General features: G+C 40.1%; 1 protein-coding gene and 1 long non-coding RNA gene across 7 annotated transcripts in view; one reads left to right on the top strand and one right to left on the bottom strand.

Moving 5' to 3' along the window:
- HGH1 (HGH1 homolog) overlaps nucleotides 1-23,844 on the bottom strand; it is a 35,762-nt gene that overhangs the window by 4,520 nt on the left and 7,398 nt on the right. Inside the window, exons 3-10 of one of the 6 annotated variants that reach the window (XM_071419117.1) lie at nucleotides 18,277-18,375; nucleotides 10,655-10,746; nucleotides 5,824-5,858; nucleotides 5,574-5,661; nucleotides 1,172-1,314; nucleotides 836-1,061; nucleotides 668-751; nucleotides 216-279 (exon numbers count right to left, since the gene is read on the bottom strand). In XM_071419117.1, coding sequence (XP_071275218.1) covers nucleotides 1,058-1,061; nucleotides 1,172-1,314; nucleotides 5,574-5,661; nucleotides 5,824-5,858; nucleotides 10,655-10,746; nucleotides 18,277-18,375 — 461 coding nt within the window. In that variant the 3' untranslated portion in view covers nucleotides 216-279; nucleotides 668-751; nucleotides 836-1,057. Of the gene's footprint in view, nucleotides 1-45; nucleotides 783-835; nucleotides 1,149-1,171; nucleotides 1,315-5,573; nucleotides 5,697-5,738; nucleotides 6,410-10,654; nucleotides 10,747-18,276; nucleotides 18,376-23,844 lie in introns of those variants that run through there. The other 5 variants (XM_071419118.1, XM_071419119.1, XM_071419116.1 and 2 more) reach the window with 5 other exon arrangements.
- On the top strand, nucleotides 8,499-9,010 carry LOC139586009 (uncharacterized). Its single transcript, XR_011677426.1, has 2 exons — nucleotides 8,499-8,552; nucleotides 8,690-9,010. It is a non-coding gene; the product is annotated as an uncharacterized lncRNA (long non-coding RNA).

Genomic DNA, 23,844 nt, shown 5'->3' with positions numbered 1-23,844 from the left:
ACCTGGTGCCACTCTGCTGCCACTCCGGTGCCACTCTGGTGTCACTCAGCCATGTCCCACTGTCACCTGGTGCCACTCCGGTGCCACTCTGGTGTCACCTGGCCATGTCTCAGTGTCACCTGGTGTCACTCTGGTGCCATCCTGGTGTCACCTGGACACATCCTGGTGTCACCTGGTGCCATCCTGGTGCCATCCTGGTGTCATTCTGGTGTCACCTGGCCGTGTCCCAGTGTCACCTGGCCAAATCCTGGTGCCATTCTGGTGTCACTCTGGTGTCACCTGGTGCCATGTCCCATTGTCACCTGGTGCCACCTGGCACCACTCTGGTGCCATCCTGGTGCCACCTGATGCCATTCTGGTGTCACCTGGCCACGTCCTGGTGTCATTCTGGTGCCACCTGGTGTCACCTGGTGCCGTGTCCCATTGTCACCTGGTGTCACCTGGTGCCGTGTCCTGTTGTCACCTGGTGCCACTCTGGTGTCACTCTGGGGTCACCCAGCCACGTCCCAGTGCCATCCTGGTGCCATGTCCTGGTGTCACCTGGTGTCACCTGGCACCACTCTGGTGCCATCTTGGTGTCACCTGGTGCCATTCTGGTGCCATTGTGGTGCCACTCTGGTGTCACCTGGCCATGTCTTGGTGTCATCCGGCCACATTCTGGTGCCACCTGGTGCCATCCTGGTGTCACCTGGCCATGTCCCATTGTCACCTGGTGCCATCCTGGTGTCACCTGATGCCATTCTGGTGTCACCTGGCCGTGTCCCATTGTCACCTGGTGCCACCTGGCACCACTCTGGTGCCATCCCGGTGTCACCTGGTGCCATCCCGGTGTCACCTGGTGCCATTCTGGTGTCACCTGGCCATTTCCTGGTGTCATTCTGGTGCCACCTGGTGTCACCTGGTGCCGTGTCCCGCTGTCACCTGGTGCCATCCCGGTGCTGTGTCCCATTGTCACCTGGTGCCATTCTGGTGCCGTGTCCCATTGTCACCTGGTGCCGTGTCCCATTGTCACCTGGTGTCACCTGGTGCCGTGTCCCGCTGTCACCGTGTCCCATTGTCACCTGGTGCCATTCTGTCACCGTGTCCCACTGTCACATGGCCGTGTCCCATTGTCACCTGGTGCCATTCTGTCACCGTGTCCCGCTGTCACATGGCCGTGTCCCATTGTCACCTGTCTGTCCCCGTCCCCTCCCTCTCCTCCCTCTCCTCCTCCTCCTCCCTGTGCAGGTGCCTCAGGTGCTGCTGCAGCTCCTCGGGGATGGGCACCTCCAGCAGGTTCTGCAGGCCCGGCTCGGGCTCGTCCCCAATCAGCACCTGGGGACACCAGGAAATGAGAAAATCCCTAAAAGAACCCCAAAAATGGAGAAAATCCGCCTAAAAGAACCCCAAAAATGGAGAAAATCCGCCTAAAATAATCCCAAAAATGGAGAAAATCCCCCCCAAAAATGGAGAAAATCCCTAAAATAACCCCAAAAATGAGAAAAACCCTAAAAGAACCCCAAAAACGGAGAAAATGCCCCAAAAACAGAGAAAATCCGCCTAAAATAACCCCAAAAATGGAGAAAATCCGCCTAAAATAACCCCAAAAATGGAGAAAATCCGCCTAAAATAACCCCAAAAACGGAGAAAATCCGCCTAAAATAACCCCAAAAATGGAGAAAATCCTCCCCAAAAATGGAGAAAATCCCTAAAATAACCCCAAAAATGAGAAAAACCCTAAAAGAACCCCAAAAACGGAGAAAATGCCCCAAAATAACCCCAAAAATGGAGAAAAAAACCCCCAAATAACCCAAAAAATGGAGAAAATCCCTCAAAATAACCCCAAAACGGAGAAGATGCCCCAAAAATGACAAAATCCCCAAAAATAGCCCCAAAAATGGAAAAAATCCCTAAAATAACCCCAAAAATGGAGAAAATGCCCAAAAACCCAAAAACTGAGAAAATCCCCCCAAAACCCCCAAAAATGGAGAAAAAACCCCCAAATAACCCCAAAAATGGAGAAAATGCCAAACCCAAAAAAGACAAAATCCCGGCAAAATAACCCCAAAAACGGAGAAAATGCCCCAAAAACAGAGAAAATCCCTAAAATAATCCCAAAAACGGAGAAAATGCCCCAAAATAACCCCAAAAACGGAGAAAATGCCCCAAAAACGGAGAAAATCCCCCCAAAATAACCCCAAAAATGAGAAAATGCCTAAAATAACCCCAAAAATGGAGAAAATGCCCCAAAATAACCAAAAAAAATGGAGAAAATGCCCCAAAATAACCCCAAAAATGGAGAAAATCCCACCCCAAACCCCCAAAATATCCCATCCCAAACCCCAAAACCCCAAACCCAAACACCCAAAATCTTTCACCCCAAAACCCCAAACCCCAACCCCCAAACCCCAAATGCCCCAAACCCCAAATGCCCCAAACCCCAAAATCTTTCACCCCAAAAACCCCAAACCCAACCTCCCAAAACCCCAAACCCCAAAATCTTTCACTGAAAACCCCAAAAACCCCAAACCCCAACCTCCCAAAACCCCAAACCCCAAACCCCAAAATCTTTCACCCCAAACCCCAAATGCCCCAAGTGCCCCAAACCCCCAACCCCAAAACCCCAAAACCCCAAACCCCAAAACCCCCAACCCCAGACCCCCAAACCCCAAAACCCCAAACCCCCAAGTGCCCCAAACCCCAAACCCCAAACACCCCAAACCCCAAACCCCAAAGCCCCAAAACCCCCAAACCCCAAACCCCCAAAATCTTTCACCCCAATCCCCAAACCCCAAATGCCCCAAAAGCCCCAAAACCCCCAAACCCCAAACTCCCCAAAATCTTCCACCCCAAGACCCAAAACCCCAAACCCCAACCCCCAAGCCCTAAAATCTTTCACTCCAAACCCCAAACCAAAACTCCCCAAAATCCCAAACCCCAAACCCCCAAACCCCAAACACCGCAAACCCCAAACCCCAAAATCTTTCACCCCAAACCCCCAAATCATTTACCCCAAAACCCCAAACCCCAAAATCTTTAATCTCAAAGCCCCAAACCCCAAACTTCAAAACCCCAAACTCCCAAACCCCAAACCCCCAAACCCAAACACCCAAATCTTTTAACCCAAACCCCAAACCCCAAAATCTTTCACCCCAAACCCACAAAACTCTCCAAAATCCAACCCCCAAAAAACCCCAAACCCCAAACCCCAAGCACCCCAAACCCTAAACCCGAAAAACCCCAAACCCAAACACTCAAAATCTTTGACCCCAAACCCCAAACCCCAAAATCTTTGACCCCCAAACCCCAAATCCCAAACCCCAAAACCCCAAACTCCTTAAAATCCCACCCAAAACCCCAACCCCCAACCCCCAAACCCCCAAAACCCCAATCCCCAAACCCAAAGACCCCAAACCCCAACCCCCAAACCTCCACACCCCAAAACCCAAACCCCAAAATCTTTCACCCCAAACCCCCAAAATCCCCAAACCCCCAAACACCCAAAACCCCAAAATCTTTCACCCCAACCCTCACCCCAAAACCCCAAAACCCCAAAATCTTTCACCCCAAACCCCAAGACCCCAAACCCCAAACACCGCAAACCCCAAACCCCAAAATCTTTCACCCCAAAGCCCCAAGCCCCGAACCCACAAACCCCAAACCCCAAAACCCCAAACCCCAATCCTTCAACCCCCAAAACCCCAAACCCCCAAATCCCCAAAACCCCAAAAACCCCAAACACCGCAAACCCCCAAACCCCAAACTCCAAATGCCCCAAACCCCAAAATCTTTGACCCCAAACCCCCAAACCCCCCAAACCCCAAACCCCAAAATCTTTGACCCCAAACCCCAAAATCTTTGACCCCAAAACCCCAAATGCCCCAAACCCCAAAATCTTTCACCCCAAACCCCAAACCCCCAAACCCCAAAATCTTTGACCCCAAACCCCCAAAACCCCAAACCCCAAAATCTTTCACCCCAAACCCCCAAAACCCAAACCCCCAAACTCCAAATGCCCCAAACCCCAAAATCTTTCACCCCAAACCCCAAACCCCAAAATCTTTCAGCACAAGACCCCCAACCCCCAAAATCCCCAAACCCCCAAACCCCAAACCCCCAAATCTTTCACCCCAAACCCCAAAGACCCCAAACCCCAAAACCCCAAAATCTTTCACCCCAAACCCCAAACTCCAAATGCCCCAAACCCCAAAATCTTTCACCCCAAACCCCCAAACCCCCAAAACCCCAAACCCCCAAAACCCCAAACCCCCAAAACCCCAAACCCCCAAAATCTTTCACCCCAAACCCCCAAAACCCCAAACCCCAAAGCCCCAAACCCCAAGACCCCAAACCCCAAACCCCAAAATCCCCAAACCCCCAAACACCCAAGCCCTAAAATCTTTCACTCCAAACCCCAAGACCCCAAACCCCCAACCCCAAACCCCCAAATCCCCAAACCCCAAAGCCCCCAAACCCCAAAATCTTTCACCCCAAACCCCAAAAACCCCAAACCCCAAAGCCCCCAAACCCCAAAATCTTTCACCCCAAACCCCAAAAACCCCAAAACCCAAAACTCACAAACCCCAAAATCTTCCACCCCAACCCTCACCCCCAAACCCAAACACCCAAAATCTTTCATCCCAAATGCCCCAAACCCCAAAAACCCCAAAACCCCAAACCCCAAAATCTTTCACCCCAAACCCCAAACTGCCCAAACTCTAAACCCCAAAAACCCCAAACACCCCAAACCCAAAACCCCAAACCCCAAAATCCCCAAACACCAAAACCCCAAACCCCAAAATCCCAAACACCCAAACTCCCTAAAATCCCACCCAAAACCCCAAACCCCAAACCCAAACACCCAAATCTTTTAACCCAAACCCCAAACCCCAAAATCTTTGACCCCAAACCCCAAAATCTTTCACCCCAAACCCCAAAATCTTTCACCCCAAAACCCCAAATGCCCCAAACCCCAAAATCTTTCACCCCAAACCCCAAACCCCCAAACCCCAAAATCTTTGACCCCAAACCCCAAACCCCCAAACCCCAAAATCTTTGACCCCAAACCCCCAAACCCCAAACCCCCAAACTCCAAATGCCCCAAACCCCAAAATCTTTCACCCCAAACCCCAAACCCCAAAATCTTTCAGCACAAGACCCCCAACCCCCAAAATCCCCAAACCCCCAAACCCCAAACCCCCAAATCTTTCACCCCAAACCCCAAAGACCCCAAACCCCAAAATCTTTCACCCCAAACCCCAAACCTCCAATCCCCAATCCCCAAAACCCTAAACCCCAAAAACCCCAAACCCCCAAAATCTTTCACCCCAAACCCCCAAAACCCCAAACCCCAAACCCCAAAATCTTTCACCCCAAACCCCAACCCCCCAAACCCCAAACCCCCAAACCCCCAAATGCCCCAAACCCCAAACTCCAAATGCCCCAAACCCCAAAATCCTTTAACCCAAACCCCAAACCCCAAAATCTTTGACCCCAAACCCCAAACCCCAAAATCTTTGACCCCAAACCCCCAAATCTTTGACCCCAAACCCCAAAACCCCAAAATCTTTGACCCCAAACCCCCCAGGCCGTACCTGGATGAGCCTGAGGCAGGCGCGCAGCACCCGGGGGTTCCTCTCGTGCCCGTGCAGCTCCCGCAGCACCAGGTACGAACCACGGGACCTCAGCTGGAGCCGCCCGGGCGCGGTGGCCGCCAGCTGTGCCAGGGGACACAAAATGGGGACACAAAATGACAAAATTCATCAAAGAAACCCCAAAATCTGAGCAAGGAACCCCAAAAATTCCTCAAGGAAACCCCAAAATCTCAGGTAGGAACCACAGGACCTGAGCTGGAGCCGCCCGGGCGCGGTGGCCGCCAACTGCACCAGGGGGACACAAAATGGGGACAAAATTCATCAAAGAAACCCCAAAAATTCCTCAGGAACCCCAAAATTCCTCAAGAAAATCCAAAAAGTTCCTCAAGAAACCCCAAAAAATCCTCATGGAACCCCAAAAAATTCCTCCAAGAATTTCAAAGGTTCCTCAAGGAACTCCCAAAATTTCTCAGGAACCCCAAAATTCCTCATGGAACCTTTAAAATTCCTCCCAGAATGTCAAAGATTCCTCAAAGAAACCCCAAAATTCCTCAAGAAAACCCAAAAATTCTTTATGGAGCCCCAAAAATTTCCTCATGAAACACCCAAAAAATCCACAAAGGAAACCCAAAAATCTTCAAGGAACTTCCAAAATTCCTCAAGGATCCCTCAAAAATTCCTCAAAGAACCCCAAAATTCCTCAAGGAACCCCAAAAATTCCTCAAGGAACCCCAAAATTCCTCAAGGAACCCCAAAAATTCCTCAAGGAACCCTCACAATCCCAGGTAGGACCCACAGGACCTCAGCTGGAGCCGCCCGGGCGCGGTGGCCGCCAGCTGTGCCAGGGGGACACAAAATGGGACAAAATTCATCAAAGAAACCCCAAAATTGCTCTGGAACCCTAAAATTGCTCAAAGAAACCCCAAAATTCTTCAAAGAAACCCTAAAATGCCTGAAGGAACCCCCAAAAAGTCCTCAAAGAAACCCAAAAAATTCCTCCAAGAATTTCAAAGATTCCTCAAGGAAACGCCAAAATTCCTCACAAAAACCCCAAAAATCCTCAGGGAACCCTAAAATTCATCAAGGAACCCCAAAAAAACCTCATGGAACCTTTAAAATTTCTCCAAGAATTTCAAAGATTCCTCATGGAACCCTCAAAATTTCTCATGGAACTCCCAAAATTCTACAAGGAACCCCCAAAATTCCTCAGGAACCGAAAAATTCCTCATGGAACCCCCAAAATTCCTCCAAGAATTTCAAAGGTTCCTCAAAGAAACCCCAAAAATTCCTCAAGGAACCCCCAAAATTCCTCAGGGACCCCCAAAATTCCTCAGGAACCAAAAAATCCTCATGGAACCCCAAAAATTCCTCAAGAAATGCCCCAAAATTCCTCATGGAACTCCCAAAAATTTCTCAAGAAAGCCCAAAAATTCCTCAAGGAACCCCAAAAAATTCCAGAGGAACCCCAAAATTCTTCATGGAACTCCCAAAATTCTACAAAGAAACCCCAAAAATTGCTCAAAACAACCCCAAAATTCCTCAAGGAACCTTTAAGTTCCTCCAAGAATTCCTCAAGGAACCCCCAAAAACCTTCATGGAACCCCAAAAATTCTTCAAAGAAACCCCAAAATTCCTCAAGAACCCCAAAATCCTCAAGAAAATCCAAAATTCCTCAAGGAACTTCCAAAATTCCTCATGGAATTTCCAAAATTGCTCAAGAAACCCCCAAAAATTCCTCAGGGAACTCTCAAAACTCCTCAAAGAAACCCCAAAGTTCCTCATGGAACCCCCAAAAAATCCTCAAGGAACCCCCAAAAATTCCTCCAAAAATTCCAAAATTCCTCCAAAAATTCCAAAATTCCTCAAAGAACCCCAAAGTTCCTTCAGGATTTCCAACATTTGTCAAAGAACCCCCAAAATCCTCATCAAAACCCCCAAAGTTCCTCAAGGAACCCCCAAAGTTCCTCCAAGAATTTCTAAGATTCCTCAAAGGAACCCCAAAAATTCCTCAAGGAACCCCAAAAATTCCTCAGGGAACCCCAAAAGTCCTCAGGGAACCTCCAGAATTTTTGAGGAAACCCCAAATGTCCTCAAAGAAAGCCCAAAATTCCTCATGGAACCCCCAAAACTTCCTCATGAAAGCCTCAAAATTCCTCATGGAACCTTTAAAATTCCCCCAAAAAACCCCAAAATTCTTCAAGGAACCCCAAAAATTCCTCAAGGAACCTTTAAATTCCTCCAAGAATTCCTCAAGAAACCCCAAAATTCCTCAAGGAACCCCAAAAAATTCCTCCAAGAAACCCAAAAATTCCTCACGGAACTCCAAAAATCCTCAAGGAACCCCCAAAATTCTTCATGGAACCCCCAAAATTCCTCAAGGAAACCTCAAAATTCCTCAAAAAAACCCCAGAATTCCACAAAGAAACACAAAAAATTCCTCAGGGAACTCCAAAAATTCCTCAAAAAATCCCCAAAATTCTTCATGGAAACCCCAAAATTTCTTCCTGGAACCCCAAAAATTCCTGGGGAACCCCAAAACCTCCTCATAGAACCCCAAAAATTCCTCAAGGAAACCCCAAAAATCCTCATAGAAACCTCAAAATTCCTCAAAAAAACCCCAAAATTCTTCATGGAAACCCCAAAACCTCCTCATAGAACCCCAAAATTCCTCGAGGAACCCCCAAAAATTCCTCATGGAACCCCAAAATTCCTCATGGAACCCCCAAAATCCCTTAGGAACCCCCAAAACCTCCTCATAGAACCCCCAAAATTCCTCATAGAAACCTCAAAATTCCTCAAAAAAACCCCAAAATTCTTCATAGAAACCCCAAAAATTCCTCAAAAAACCCCAAAATTCTTCAAAGAAACCCCAAAAATTCCTCAATGAAACCCCAAAACTCTTCATGGAACCCCAAAAATTGCTCAAAACCACCCCAAAATTCCTCAAGGAACCCCCAAAATTCCTCCAAGAATTTCAAAGTTTCCTCAAACAAACCCCAAAAATTCCTCAAGGAAACCCCAAAATTCTTCATGGAAACCCCAAAATTTCCTCATGGAACCCCAAAAATTCCCGGGGAACCCCAAAATTCTTCATGGAACCTTTAAGTTCCTCCAAGAATTCCTCATAGAAACCTCAAAATTCCTCAAAAAATCCCCAAAATTCTTCCTGGAACCCCCAAAATTCCTCAAAAAAACCCCAAAATTCTTCATGGAAACCCCAAAATTTCTTCCTGGAACCCCAAAAATTCCCGGGGAACCCCAAAACCTCCTCATAGAACCCCAAAATTCCTCATAGAAACCTCAAATGTCCTCATGGAACCCCAAAATTCCTCAAGGGACCCCCAAAATTCCTCATAGAAACCTCAAAATTCCTCAAAAAAACCCCAAAATTCTTCATGGAACCCCCAAAACCTCCTCATAGAACCCCAAAATTCCTCGAGGAACCCCCAAAAATTCCTCATGGAACCCCAAAATTCCTCATGGAACCCCCAAAATCCCTTAGGAACCCCCAAAACCTCCTCATAGAACCCCAAAACCTCCTCATAGAACCCCCAAAATTCCTCATAGAAACCTCAAAATTCCTCAAAAAAACCCCAAAATTCTTCATAGAAACCCCAAAAATTCCTCAAAAAACCCCAAAATTCTTCAAAGAAACCCCAAAAATTCCTCAATGAAACCCCAAAACTCTTCATGGAACCCCAAAAATTGCTCAAAACCACCCCAAAATTCCTCAAGGAACCCCCAAAATTCCTCCAAGAATTTCAAAGTTTCCTCAAACAAACCCCAAAAATTCCTCAAGGAAACCTCAAAATTCCTCATGGAAACCCCAAAATTCTTCATGGAAACCCCAAAATTTCCTCATGGAACCCCAAAAATTCCCGGGGAACCCCAAAATTCTTCATGGAACCTTTAAATTCCTCCAAGAATTCCTCATAGAAACCTCAAAATTCCTCAAAAAATCCCCAAAATTCTTCCTGGAACCCCCAAAATTCCTCAAAAAAACCCCAAAATTCTTCATGGAAACCCCAAAATTTCTTCCTGGAACCCCAAAAATTCCCGGGGAACCCCAAAACCTCCTCATAGAACCCCAAAATTCCTCATAGAAACCTCAAATGTCCTCATGGAACCCCAAAATTCCTCAAGGGACCCCCAAAATTCCTCATAGAAACCTCAAAATTCCTCAAAAAAACCCCAAAATTCTTCATGGAACCCCCAAAACCTCCTCATAGAACCCCAAAATTCCTCGAGGAACCCCCAAAAATTCCTCATGGAACCCCAAAATTCCTCATGGAACCCCCAAAATCCCTTAGGAACCCCCAAAACCTCCTCATAGAACCCCAAAACCTCCTCATAGAACCCCCAAAATTCCTCATAGAAACCTCAAAATTCCTCAAAAAAACCCCAAAATTCTTCATAGAAACCCCAAAAATTCCTCAAAAAACCCCAAAACTCTTCATGGAAACCCCAAAAATTCCTCAATGAAACCCCAAAACTCTTCATGGAACCCCCAAAATTGCTCAAAACCACCCCAAAATTCCTCGAGGAACCCCCAAAATTCCTCCAAGAATTTCAAAGTTTCCTCAAACAAACCCCAAAAATTCCTCAAGGAAACCTCAAAATTCCTCATGGAAACCCCAAAAATTCTTCATGGAAACCCCAAAATTTCCTCATGGAACCCCAAAAATTCCCGGGGAACCCCAAAATTCTTCATGGAACCTTTAAATTCCTCCAAGAATTCCTCATAGAAACCTCAAAATTCCTCAAAAAATCCCCAAGATTCCTCATAGAAACCTCAAAATTTCTCAAAAAAACCCCAAAATTCTTCATGGAAACCCCAAATTTCTTCCTGGAACCCCAAAATTTCCTCAAGGAACCCCAAAAATTCCTCATGGAACCCCCAAAATTCCTCATAGAAACCTCAAAATTCCTCAAAAAATCCCCAAAATTCTTCCTGGAACCCCCAAAATTCCTCAAAAAAACCCCAAAATTCTTCATGGAACCCCCAAAATTTCTTCCTGGAACCCCAAAAATTCCCGGGGAACCCCAAAATTCCGCAGGGAACCCCAAATTCTTGCCCTCACCAGCAGCAGCGTTTCCAGGAGCCTCGTGCGGATCTCGGGCTCCTCCTCACTCTGGTGATCGGGAGGGAGGAACTGCAGGTCCACAGGCAGCTCTGGGGATAAAATATAAATAAAATTAAAATAAAAATAAAATAAAATAAAATAAAATAAAATAAAATAAAATAAAATAAAATAAAATGAAATAAAATAAAATAAATAAATATAATAAAATAAAAATAATAAAATAAAAATAAAAAAAAATAAAATCAAATCAAATCTGGTGCTCGGGAGGGAGGAACTGCAGGTCCACAGGCAGCTCTGGGGAATAAAATATAAATATAAATAAAATATAAATATAAATAAAATATAAATATAAATTAAATATAAATATAAATTAAATATAAAATATAATAAAATATAAAATCAAATCTGGTGCTCGGCAGGGAGGAACTGCAGATCCACAGGGAGCTCTGGGGAATAAATAAAATAAAATTAAATATAAATATAAATATAAATATAAATAGAAATAGAAATAGAAATAGAAATAGAAATAGAAATAGAAATTAAATATAAATATAAATTAAATATAAAATCAAATCAAATCAAATCAAATCTGGTGCTCGGGAGGGAGGAACTGCAGGTCCACAGGGAGCTCTGGGATAAATAAAATAAAATTAAATATAAATATAAATATAAATTAAATATAAAATCAAATGTAAAATAAAATATAATAAAATATAAAAAAAATATATAATAAAAAAACATCAAATCTGGTGCTCGGCAGGGAGGAACTGCAGGTCCACAGGGAGCTCTGGGGAGAAAATATAAATAAAATATAAATATAAATATAAATATAAATTAAATATAAATTAAATATAAAATATAATAAAATATAAAATCAAATCTGGTGATCGGGAGGGAGGAACTGCAGATCCACAGGGAGCTCTGGGGAATAAAATATAAAATATAAATAAAATAAAATTAAATATAATAAAATATAAAATAAAATATAATAAAATATAAAATAAAATATAATAAAATATAAAATCAAATCTGGTGCTTGGGAGGGAGGAACTGCAGGTCCACAGGGAGCTCTGGGGAATAAAATATAAATAAAATATAAATAAAATTAAAATATAAATATAAATAAAATATAAATATAAATTAAATATAAATTAAATATAAATATAAATTAAATATAAAATATAATAAAATATAAAATCAAATCTGGTGATCGGCAGGGAGGAACTGCAGGTCCACAGGGAGCTCTGGGATAAATAAAATAAAATTAAATATAAATATAAATATAAATATAAATATAAATATAAATATAAATATAAATATAAATACAAATATAAATATAAAAAGAAATATAAATATAAATATAAATATAAATATAAAAATAAATAGAAATATAAATAAAATATAAATATAAATTAAATATAAAATCAAATCAAATCAAATCAAATCTGGTGATCGGGAGGGAGGAACTGCAGGTCCACAGGGAGCTCTGGGGGGAAATAAAATATAAATAAAATATAAATTAAAATGTAAAATTAAATACAAAATAAAATGAAATAAAAATAATAAATTAAAATATAAAAAAATATAATAAAATATAAAATAAAATCTGGTGCTCAGGAGGGAGGAACTGCAGATCCATGGGCAGCTCTGGGATAAATAAAATAAAATTAAATATAAATATAAATATAAATATAAATATAAATATAAATATAAATATAAATATAAATATAAATTAAATATAAATATAAATTAAATATAAAATCAAATCAAATCAAATCAAATCTGGTGCTCGGCAGGGAGGAACTGCAGGTCCACAGGGAGCTCTGGGGGGATAAAATATAAATAAAATTAAATATAAATATAAATTAAATATAAATTATAATAAAATATAAAATCAAATCTGGTGCTCGGGAGGGAGGAACTGCAGGTCCACAGGGAGCTCTGGGATAAATAAAATAAAATTAAATATAAATATAAAAAGAAATATAAATATAAATATAAATATAAATTAAATATAAATATAAATTAAATATAAAATCAAATCAAATCAAATCAAATCTGGTGATCGGGAGGGAGGAACTGCAGGTCCACGGGGAGCTCTGGGATAAATAAAATAAAATTAAATATAAATATAAATATAAATTAAATATAAATATAAATTAAATATAGAATAAAATGAAATAAAATATAATAAAATATAAAATCAAATCTGGTGATCGGGAGGGAGGAACTGCAGGTCCACAGGGAGCTCTGGGGAATAAAATAAAATAAAATTAAATATAAATATAAATATAAATTAAATATAAATATAAATTAAATATAAAATCAAATCAAATCAAATCAAATCTGGTGCTCGGGAGGGAGGAACTGCAGGTCCACAGGGAGCTCTGGGATAAATAAAATAAAATTAAATATAAATATAAAAAGAAATATAAATATAAATATAAATATAAATTAAATATAAATATAAATTAAATATAAAATAAAATCAAATCAAATCAAATCTGGTGCTCGGGAGGGAGGAACTGCAGATCCACAGGCAGCTCTGGGGGGAAATAAAATATAAATAAAATATAAATTAAAATGTAAAATTAAATACAAAATAAAATGAAATAAAAATAATAAATTAAAATATTAAAAAATATAATAAAATATAAAATAAAATCTGGTGCTCGGGAGGGAGGAACTGCAGATCCATGGGCAGCTCTGGGATAAATAAAATAAAATTAAATATAAATATAAATATAAATATAAATATAAATATAAATATAAATATAAATATAAATATAAATATAAATATAAATATAAATATAAATTAAATATAAAATCAAATATAAAATCAAATCTGGTGCTCGGGAGGGAGGAACTGCAGGTCCACAGGCAGCTCTGGGGAATAAAATATAAATAAAATTAAATATAAATAAAATAAAATAAAATAAATATAATAAAATCAAATATAAAATAAAATAAAATATAAAATAAAATCTGGTGCTTGGGAGGGAGGAACTGCAGGTCCACAGGCAGCTCTGGGGGGATAAATATAAATTAAAATTAAATATAAATAAAATATAAAATACAATGTAAAATTAAATATAAATAAAATAAAATAAAATAAATATAATAAAATCAAATATAAAATAAAATAAAATATAAAATAAAATCTGGTGCTTGGGAGGGAGGAACTGCAGATCCACGGGCAGCTCTGGGGGGATAAAATATAAATAAAATAAAAAATAAAATAAAATAAAATAAAATAAAATATAAAAAAATAAAATAAAATACAATAAAATAAAAAATAAATAAAATATAATAAAAAATATATAAACAAAATAAAAAATATAATATAAAATAAAATAAAATATAAAATAAAATATAAAATAAAATATTTTTAAAAATTTAAAAAAATTTAAAAAAATACAATAAAAAATAAAATAAAATACAATAAAATGTAAAATAAAATAAAATACCAAAAAAGTTCCCCAAAAAATCCAAGAAAATCCCTGAAAAATCCCCAAAAATATAAAAAAATCAAAAAAAAATTCCCAAAAAATACCAAAAGTTTCCCCAAAATTCCAAAAAAAATCCCAAAAGTTCCCCAAAAAATTCCCAAAAAATTCCCCCAAAATTCCCCAAAATTCCCCCCAAAAAATCTTTAAAAAGTCCAAAAAAATCCCCAAAAAATTCCAAAAAAACCCCAAAAAAATTCCAAAAATAGAAAATAAAAATTAAAAAAAATCCCCCAAAATCCCAAAAAAATCCCCAAAAATTCCAAAAAATTCCAAAAAAATCCCCAAAAAATCTGAAAAAATCCCCAAAAAATCCCAAAAAATCCAAGAAAATTCCCAAAAAATTCCCAAAAAATTCCCAAAAAATCCCAGAAAATTCCCAAAAAATTCCCAAAAAATTCCCAAAAAATCCAAAAATTTCTGAAGAAAATCCCCAAAAAATCCCCCAAAAATTCCAAAAAATCCCTCAAAAATTCCCTAAAAATCCAAAAAAAATTCCCAAAAATTACCAAAAAAATCCCCAAAAAAATCCCCCAAAATACAAAAAAAATCCCCAAAAATTTGCAGAAAAATTCCAAAAAAAAATCCCAAAAATTCCCCCCCAAAAAACCCCCAAAAATTTTCTCAAAATTTCCCCCAAAAATCCACCAAAAATTCCCCAAAAAATCCAAAAATTCCCCAAAAATCCAAAAGAATTCCCAAAAAAATCCCAAAAAAATATCCAAAAAATCCCCAAAAATTCTGGAAAAAATCCCCCAAAAAATCCTTACAAATCCCCAAAAAATTCAAAAAAAAAAATCCCCTTAAAAATACCCAAAATCCAAAAAAAATCCAAAAAAATCCCCAAAAATCCCTAAAAATATAAAATAAAAATTAAAAAAGTCCCCAAAATTTCACAAAAATTCCACCAAAAATTCAAAAAAAATTCGCTAAAAATTCCCAAAAAATCCGTAAAAATCCCCCAAAAATTCTCAAAAAATCCCCCAAAAAAACCCTGAAAATCCCAATGAAATCCCCAAAAATATAAAATAAAAATTTAAAAAAAATCCCCCAAAATCCCAAAAAATAAAAAATAATCCCCAAAAAAATCCCCAAAAATTCCAACAAAACCCCCCTAAAAATACCCAAAAATTCCCCCAAAAAATCCAAGAAAATTCCCAAAAAAATCCCCCAAAAATTCAAAAAAATCCCCAAAAAATCCCCAAAATTTCCGAAAAAATCCACAAAAAATCCCCAAAAATCCCCAAAAAATCCCCAGAAATATAAAATAAAAATTTAAAAAAATCCCCCAAAATCCCAAAAATTTCCGAAAAATTTCCGAAAAAATTCCAAAAAAATCCCAAAAAATCCCCAAAAAATTCGCTAAAAATCCCCAAAAAATCCCCCAAAAATTCCCAAAAAAATGCCCCAAAAAATCCAAGAAAATTCCCAAAATTCCAAAAAAATCCCCCCAAAAAATCTGAAAAAATCCCCCAAAAATCCAAAAAAATCCCCCAAAAATTTCAAAAAGCCCCAAAAATTTTCAAAAAAAATCCCCAAAATTTTCGAAAAAAATCTGAAATTTTCCCATAAAATCCCCAAAAAATCCCCCCCAAAAATTCCCAAAAATTCCAAAAATCCATAAGGATCCCCCAAAAAATCCAAAAAAAATCCAAAAAAAATCCCAAAAATTCCCAAAAAATCACCCCCAAAATTCAAAAAAACATTTGCAAAAAATCCCCCCCCCAAAAAAAAAGAAAAAATTCCAAAAATATCCGAAAAAATTCCAAAAAATTCCCCCAAAAATCGGACAAAATTCCCAAAAATTCCCCAAAATATCCCCCCAAAAATTCCCCAAAAAATTCGCTAAAAATTCCAAAAAATGCCCCAAAAAATCCAAAAAATTCAAAAAAATGCCCCAAAAAATTCCAAAAAAATGCCCCAAAAAATCTACGAAAATGCCCAAAAATCCAAAAAAATTCCCAAAAATTCCCCAAAAAATTCCCAAAAAATCCCCCAAAAATCCCCAAAAATATAAAATTAAAATTCAAAAAAAAAATCCCAAAAATTTCCAAAAAAAATTCCAAAAAAAATCCCAAAAATCCCACAAAAATTCCCCCCAAAATTTAAAAAAAATCGCTAAAAGTCGCTAAAAATCCCGACGAAATCCCAAAAAATTTCAAAAAAAAAATCCGAAAAAATTCCCTAAAAAAATTCCCAAAAAAATCCCCCAAAAAATCCTAAAAAATTCCCAAAAAATCAAAAAAAAATCCCAAAAATTCCCAAAAAAATCCCCAAAAATATCCCAAAAATTCAAACAAAACCCCCTAAAAATACCCAAAAATTCCCCCAAAAAATCCAAGAAAATTCCCCCAAAAAATCCCCCAAAAATTCCAAAAAATCCCCAAAAAATCCCCAAAATTTCCGAAAAAATCCACAAAAAATCCCTAAAAATTCCCCAAAAAATCCCCAAAAATCCCCAAAAAATCCCCAAAAATATAAAATAAAAATTTAAAAAAATCCCCCAAAATCCCAAAAATTTCCGAAAAAATTCCAAAAAAATCCCAAAAAATCCCCAAAAAATTCGCTAAAAATCCCAAAAAAAGCCCAAAAAAATTCCCAAAAAAATGCCCCAAAAAATCCAAGAAAATTCCCAAAATTCCAAAAAAATCCCCCCAAAAAATCTGAAAAAATCCCCCAAAATCCAAAAAAATCCCCAAAAATTCCAAAAAACCCCCAAAAATTTCCGAAAAAAATCCAAAAAAATTTTCGAAAAAAATCTGAAATTTTCCCATAAAATCCCCAAAAAATCCCCCCCAAAAATTCCCAAAAATTCCAAAAATCCATAAGGATCCCCCAAAAAATCCCCAAAAAATCCAAAAAAAATCCCAAAAATTCCCAAAAAATCACCCCCAAAATTCAAAAAAACATTTGCAAAAAATCCCCCCCCAAAAAAAAAGAAAAAATTCCAAAAATATCCGAAAAAATTCCAAAAAATTCCCCCAAAAATCGGACAAAATTCCCAAAAATTCCCCAAAATATCCCCCCAAAAATTCCCAAAAAAATTCGCTAAAAATTCCAAAAAATGCCCCAAAAAATCCAAAAAATTCAAAAAAATGCCCCAAAAAATTCCAAAAAAATGCCCCAAAAAATCTACGAAAATGCCCAAAAATCCAAAAAAATTCCCAAAAATTCCCCAAAAAATTCCCAAAAAATCCCCCAAAAATCCCCAAAAATATAAAATTAAAATTCAAAAAAAAATCCCAAAAATTTCCAAAAAAATTCCAAAAAAAATCCCAAAAATCCCACAAAAATTCCCCCCAAAATTAAAAAAAAATTGCTAAAAGTCGCTAAAAATCCCGACGAAATCCCAAAAAATTCCAAAAAATTTCCAAAAAAAAAATCCGAAAAAATTCCCTAAAAAAATTCCCAAAAAAATCCCCCAAATAATCCTAAAAAATTCCCAAAAAATCAAAAAAAAATCCCAAAAATTCCCAAAAAAATCCCCAAAAATATCCCAAAAATTCAAACAAAACCCCCTAAAAATACCCAAAAATTCCCCCAAAAAATCCCCCAAAAATTCCAAAAAATCCCCGAAAAATCCCCAAAATTTCTGAAAAAATCCACAAAAAATCCCTAAAAATCCCCCCAAAATCCCCAAAAATATAAAACAAAAATTCAAAAAAAAATCCCAAAAATTTCCAAAAAAAATTCCAAAAAAATCCCCAAAATTCCACAAAAAATCCCTCCAAAAAATTCCGAAAAAAATCCCAAAAATTCTCCAAAAAAATTCCCAAAAAAATCCTCAAAAAATCCCAAAAAATCCCCAAAAATATAAAAAAATTCGAAAAAAATTCCCAAAAAATACCAAACGTTCCCCCAAAATCCCCCAGAAGTTCCCCAAAAAATTCCAAAAAAAATCCCCAAAAAAATTCCCAAAGAATCCCAAAAAAGTCCTCAAAAAATCCAAAAAAATCCCCCAAAAATTCCAAAAAAACCCCAAAAATTTCTGAAAAAAAATCCCAAAAATTTTCGAAAAAAATCTGAAAAATTTCCCATAAAATCCCCCCCAAAAAAATTCCCAAAAATTCCCAAAAAATTCCCCAAAATCCCGAATTCCCCAATGTCACTCACGCTCCATCTCGTGCTCCGTGAGCTCCATGTTCCCGGCCAGGGGCAGCAGCAGCCTGGGCAGCGCCTCCAGCTCAGGGCTCAGCAGCCGCTCGTGGTTCTCTGCCAGGGCATTGGGGAACCTCAGCACCACATCCCAGCTGCAATTCCCAATCCACGTTCCTAATCCTAATCCTGATCCCAGTCCCTGTTCCTAATCCCATTCCTAATCCCATTCCCAATCCACGTTCCTAATCCTAATCCTGGTCCCTGTTCCTAATCCCATTCCTAATCCTGTTCCCAATCCCCATTCCTAATCCCAGTCCCATTCCGAATCACAGTCCCAATCCCATTCCCAGTCCCCCTTCCTAATCCCATTCCTAATCCCAATCCTGTTCCTAATCCCATTCCCAATCCCCATTCCTAATCCCAATCCTGTTCCCATTCCCATTCCTAATCCCATTCCTAATCCCAATCCTGTTCCCATTCCTAATCTCAATCCCATCCCAATCCCTGTTCCTAATCCCATTCCTAATCCCGTTCCCAATCCCTGTTCCTAATCCTAATCCCAATCCTGTTCCCACTCCCCATTGCTAATCCTAATCCCAATCCCCGTTCCTAATCCCATTCCTAATCCTGTTCCCAATCCCCGTTCCTAATCCTAATCCCAATCCTGTTCCCACTCCCCGTTCCTAATCCTAATCCTAATCCCAGTCCCATTCCCAATCCCTGTTCCTAATCCCAGTTCTGTTCCCAATCCCTGTTCCTAATCCCATTCCCATTCCTAATCCCATTCCTAATCCCAATCCCATTCCCATTCCTAATCCCGTTCCCAATCCCAGTCCTAATCCCATTCCTAATCCCAGTCCCGTTCCTAATCCCATTCCCAGTCCCGTTCCTAATCCCATTCCCATGCCCAATCCCAATCCAAGTCCCAATCCCATTCCTAATCCCAGTCCCATTCCTAATCCCATTCCCAGTCCCTATCCCAATCCCAATCCCGGTCCTAATCCCATTCCCATTCCCAATCCCAATCCCAATCCAAGTCCCAATTCCATTCCTAATCCCAATCCCAATCCCATTCCCATTCCCAATCCCATTCCTAATCCCATTCCCATCACAATCTTATTCCCATCCCAATCCCGATCCCATCCCCATCCCAATCCCATATCCTGATCCCAACCCAATCCCATATCGTGATCCCAATCCCATCCCCATCCCCAATCCCAATCCCATTCCCATCCCATTGCCAATCCCATTTCAATCTAATCCCGTCCCCAATCCCATAACCTGATCCCATCCCATTCCCAATCCCATTCCCATCCCACTCCCATATCGTGATCCCAATCCCATTCCCAATCCCATCCCCATCCCAACCCCATTCCCAATCTTATTCCCATCCCATTCTTGATCCCAATCCCATATCCTGATCCCACCCCATTCCCAATCTTATTCCCAATCCCATCCCATTCCCAATCCCATGCCAACCCCAATCCCATATCCTGATCCCATCCCAATCCCATTCCCAGCCAGTGAATATTCCCAAAAATCCCAATTTGAGCCCATTCCCTCAATCCTAATCCCATTCCCATCCCAATCCCATATCCTGTTCCCATTCTTAATCCCAATCCCAATTCAAATCCCATTCCTGTTCCCAATCCCAATCCCATATCTTGATCCCATTGCCATCCCCACCCCATTCCCAATCTTATTCCCAACCCCAATCCCATTCCCAGCCAGTGAATATTCCTAAAAATCCCAATTTGAGCCAATCCTAATCCCATTCCTAATCCCAATCCCAAAACCATTTCCCATTCCTAAACCTATTCCCAATCCTAATCCCATTCCTAATCCCAATCCCAATTCAAATCCCATTCCCGTTCCCAATCCCAATCCCATTCCCATCCAAATCCCATATCCTGATCCCATCCCCAATCCCATTCCCTCTTCCCATTCCCAACCCCAATCTTATTCCCATCCCATTCCCAACCCCATTTCAATCCCATTCCCAACCCCATTTCAATCCCAATCCCAATCCCATCCCATTCTTGATCCCAATCCCATATCCTGATCCCATCCCAATCCCATTCCCATCCCAATCCCATATCGTGATCCCAATCCCATCCCAATCCCATCCCCATCCCATGCCCAATCCCAATCCCAGTCCCAATCCCAATCTTATTCCCAATCCTATCCCAACCCCAACCCCAACCCCAATCCCAATCCCACCCCATTCCCATTCCCATCCCATTCTTGATCCCAATTTTCCCAAAAGTCCCAATTTGAGCCCATTCCCTCTTCCCCCATCCCTTTACCCCTCGGAGCAGATCCCAAACTCCCCCTGGATCCCCTCAATCCCAGTTTTCTCCAGCAGACGGGAACTCCCCAGAGTTCCTCAGTTTCCCCAGAGCAACTCCCCCATTCCCAATCCCATTCCCAATCCCAGTCCCAATCCCATTCCCAATCCCAGTCCCAATCTCGTTCTCAATCCCAATCCCAATCTTGTTCCCATTCCCACCCTGAGGAGCTCTGGGATGATTCCATTCCCATCTCAATCCCAATCCCAATCCCAATCCAAATCCTATTTCCCATCCCATTCCCATTCCTAATCCCAGTCCCAACCCCATTCCCATTGCATTCCCAATCCATTCCTAATCCCAATCCCTATCCAAATCCCATTCCTAATCCCAATCTCAATCCCAATAAAATTCCCAATCAATTCCTAATCCCAATCCTAATCCCAATCCCATTCATAATCCCAATCCTAATCCCAATTCCGTTCCCATTCCCATCCCAATCCCAATTCCATGCCAATCCCAATCCCAATCTCAATCCCATTCCCAATCCCTTTCCTAATCCCAATCCCATTTCTGTCCCCACCATCCCAGAGGGTCGGGATTTCGGGATCTCACTTGGATCCCATTCCTGTTCCCATTCCCATTCCCACCCTGAAGAGCTCTGGGATGATTCCATTCCCATCTCAATCCCAATCCCAATCCAAATCCTATTTCCCATCCCATTCCCATTCCTAATCCCAGACCCATTCCTAATCCCAGTCCCAATCCCATTCCCATTCTTAATCCCATTCCCATTCCCAATCCTATTCCCATCCCAATCCCATATCCTGATCCCAATCCCAATCCCAATCCCAACTCCCCCTGGCTCCCCTCAATCCCCGATTTCTCCAGGATCAGCCCCACCAGGCGCCCCCACAAAATTCCCCATCCCATTCCTGGCCTCATTCCCACATTCCCAAACCCAAAATTCCCAAAATTCCCAAATGTTACCGTGCTGGAAGCAGCAGTTCTGCAGCGCTGCATTCCCATAGATTCCATATATCCCATATATCCCATTTATCCCATAAATGCCATTTATCCCACATGTCCCACATATCCCATATATCCCACATGTCCCACATATCCCATATATCCCACATGTCCCATATATCCCATACATCCCATTGATCCCATAAACCCCATATATCCCATAAATCCCATACATCCCATATCCCACATATCCCATATAAACCATAAACCATATATCCCATATCCCATATATCCCATACATCCCATATCCCATATAAACCATAAACCATATATCCCACATGTCCCACATATCCCATATATCCCATTTATCCCATATCCCACGTATCCCATTTATCCCATACATCCCCCATATCCCACACATCCCCTATATCCCCTAAATCCCATAAATCCCATACATTTCCTATATCCCCTAAATCCCCTAAATCCCCTATTCCCAGGTTTTACCGTGCTGGAAGCAGCAGTTCCTCAGTGCTCCATTCCCATATCCCATTGATCCCATACATCCCATATATCCCCTATATCCCATACATCCCATATATCCCAAATATCCCATAAATCACACATATCCCACATATCCCATAAATCCCACATATCCCATATATCCCTTACACCCCATAAATTCCAGATATCCCATATCCTATATATCCCACATATCCCATATATCCCATACATCCCACATATCCCATATATCCCATTTATCCCATATCCCACATATCCTATTTATCCCATATCCAATATATCCCACATATCCCCTATATCCCATTTATCCCATAAATCCCTTCAATCCCCTAAATCCCAAATTCCCAGGTTTTCCCTTGCTGGAAGGAGCAGTTCCACAGCGCTGCATCCCCATATCCCACATATCCCATATAGCCCATTTATCCCATAAATCCCGTAAATCCCTAAATCCCCTATTCCCAGTTTTTACCGTGCTGGAAGCAGCAATTCCACAGTGCTCCATTCCCATATCCCATACATCCCATACATCCCCTATATCCCACATATCCCCCATATACCCTAAATCCCATATATCCCATAAATCCCATAAATCCCCTAAATCCCCTAAATCCCATCAATCCCCTATTCCCAGGTTTTCCCCTACTTATCCCATACATCCCATACATCCCATACATCCCATTGATCCCATATATCCCATTGATCCCATAAATCCCACATATCCCATTGATCCCATAAATCCCAGATATCCCATATATCCCATAAATCCCACATATCCCATACATCCCCTAAATCCCATATATCCCCTTTATCCCATAAATCCCACATATCCCATTTATGTCATATATCCCATACAACCCCTATATCTCATTTATCCCATAAATCCCACATATCCCACATATTCCATATATCCCTTACATCCCATAAATCCCAGATATCCCATACATCCCATACATCCCATATCCCATATATCCCATATAAAGCCATATATCCCATATCCCACATACCCCATTTATCCCCTATCTCACTTATCCCATATATCCCATATATCCCATTGATCCCATAAATCCCATAAATCCCATATCCCACATATCCCATAAATCCCACATATCCCATATATCCCACATATTCTACTTATTCCATATATCCCATATCTCCCATACATCCCATATCTCCCATAAATCCCATTGATCCCATAAATCCCATAAATCCCATTGATCCCATATATCCCATATATCCCATATCCCCTATATCCCATATAAACCATATATCCCATATCCCATATATCCCACATATGCCATATATCCCTTACATCCCATAAATCCGAGATATCCCATATCCCATATCCCATATATCCCATATCCCATATATCCCATATAAACCATACATCCCATATCCCACATATCCCATATATCCTATTGATCCCATAAATCCCAGATATCCCATACATCCCATATCCCACATATCCCATATATCCCATACATCCCATTTATCCCCTAAATCCCCTAAATCCCATATATCCCTAAATCCCCTATTCCCAGTTTTACCGTGCTGGAAGCAGCAGTTCCTCAGCGTTCCATTCCCATATCCCACATATCCCACACATCCCCTATATCTGATTTATCCCATAAATCCCACATATCCCATATATCCCATATATCCCATAAATCCCCTAAATCCCTAAATCCCATAAATCCCCTATATCCCATAAATCCCATATATCCCATAAATTCCACATATCCCATACATCCCATTGATCCCATTTCTCCCACATATCCCATACATCCCCTAAATCCCATATATCCCATAC

The sequence above is a fragment of the Agelaius tricolor genome, unplaced genomic scaffold (genome assembly GCF_023055355.1).
Source record: "Agelaius tricolor isolate 1412-34295 unplaced genomic scaffold, bAgeTri1.0.p SCAF_100, whole genome shotgun sequence".
Classification (NCBI taxonomy): Eukaryota; Metazoa; Chordata; class Aves; order Passeriformes; family Icteridae; genus Agelaius; species Agelaius tricolor.
The sequence above is the reverse complement of the archived record's forward strand: the minus strand, read 5'-3'. Positions and strand labels throughout refer to the sequence as shown.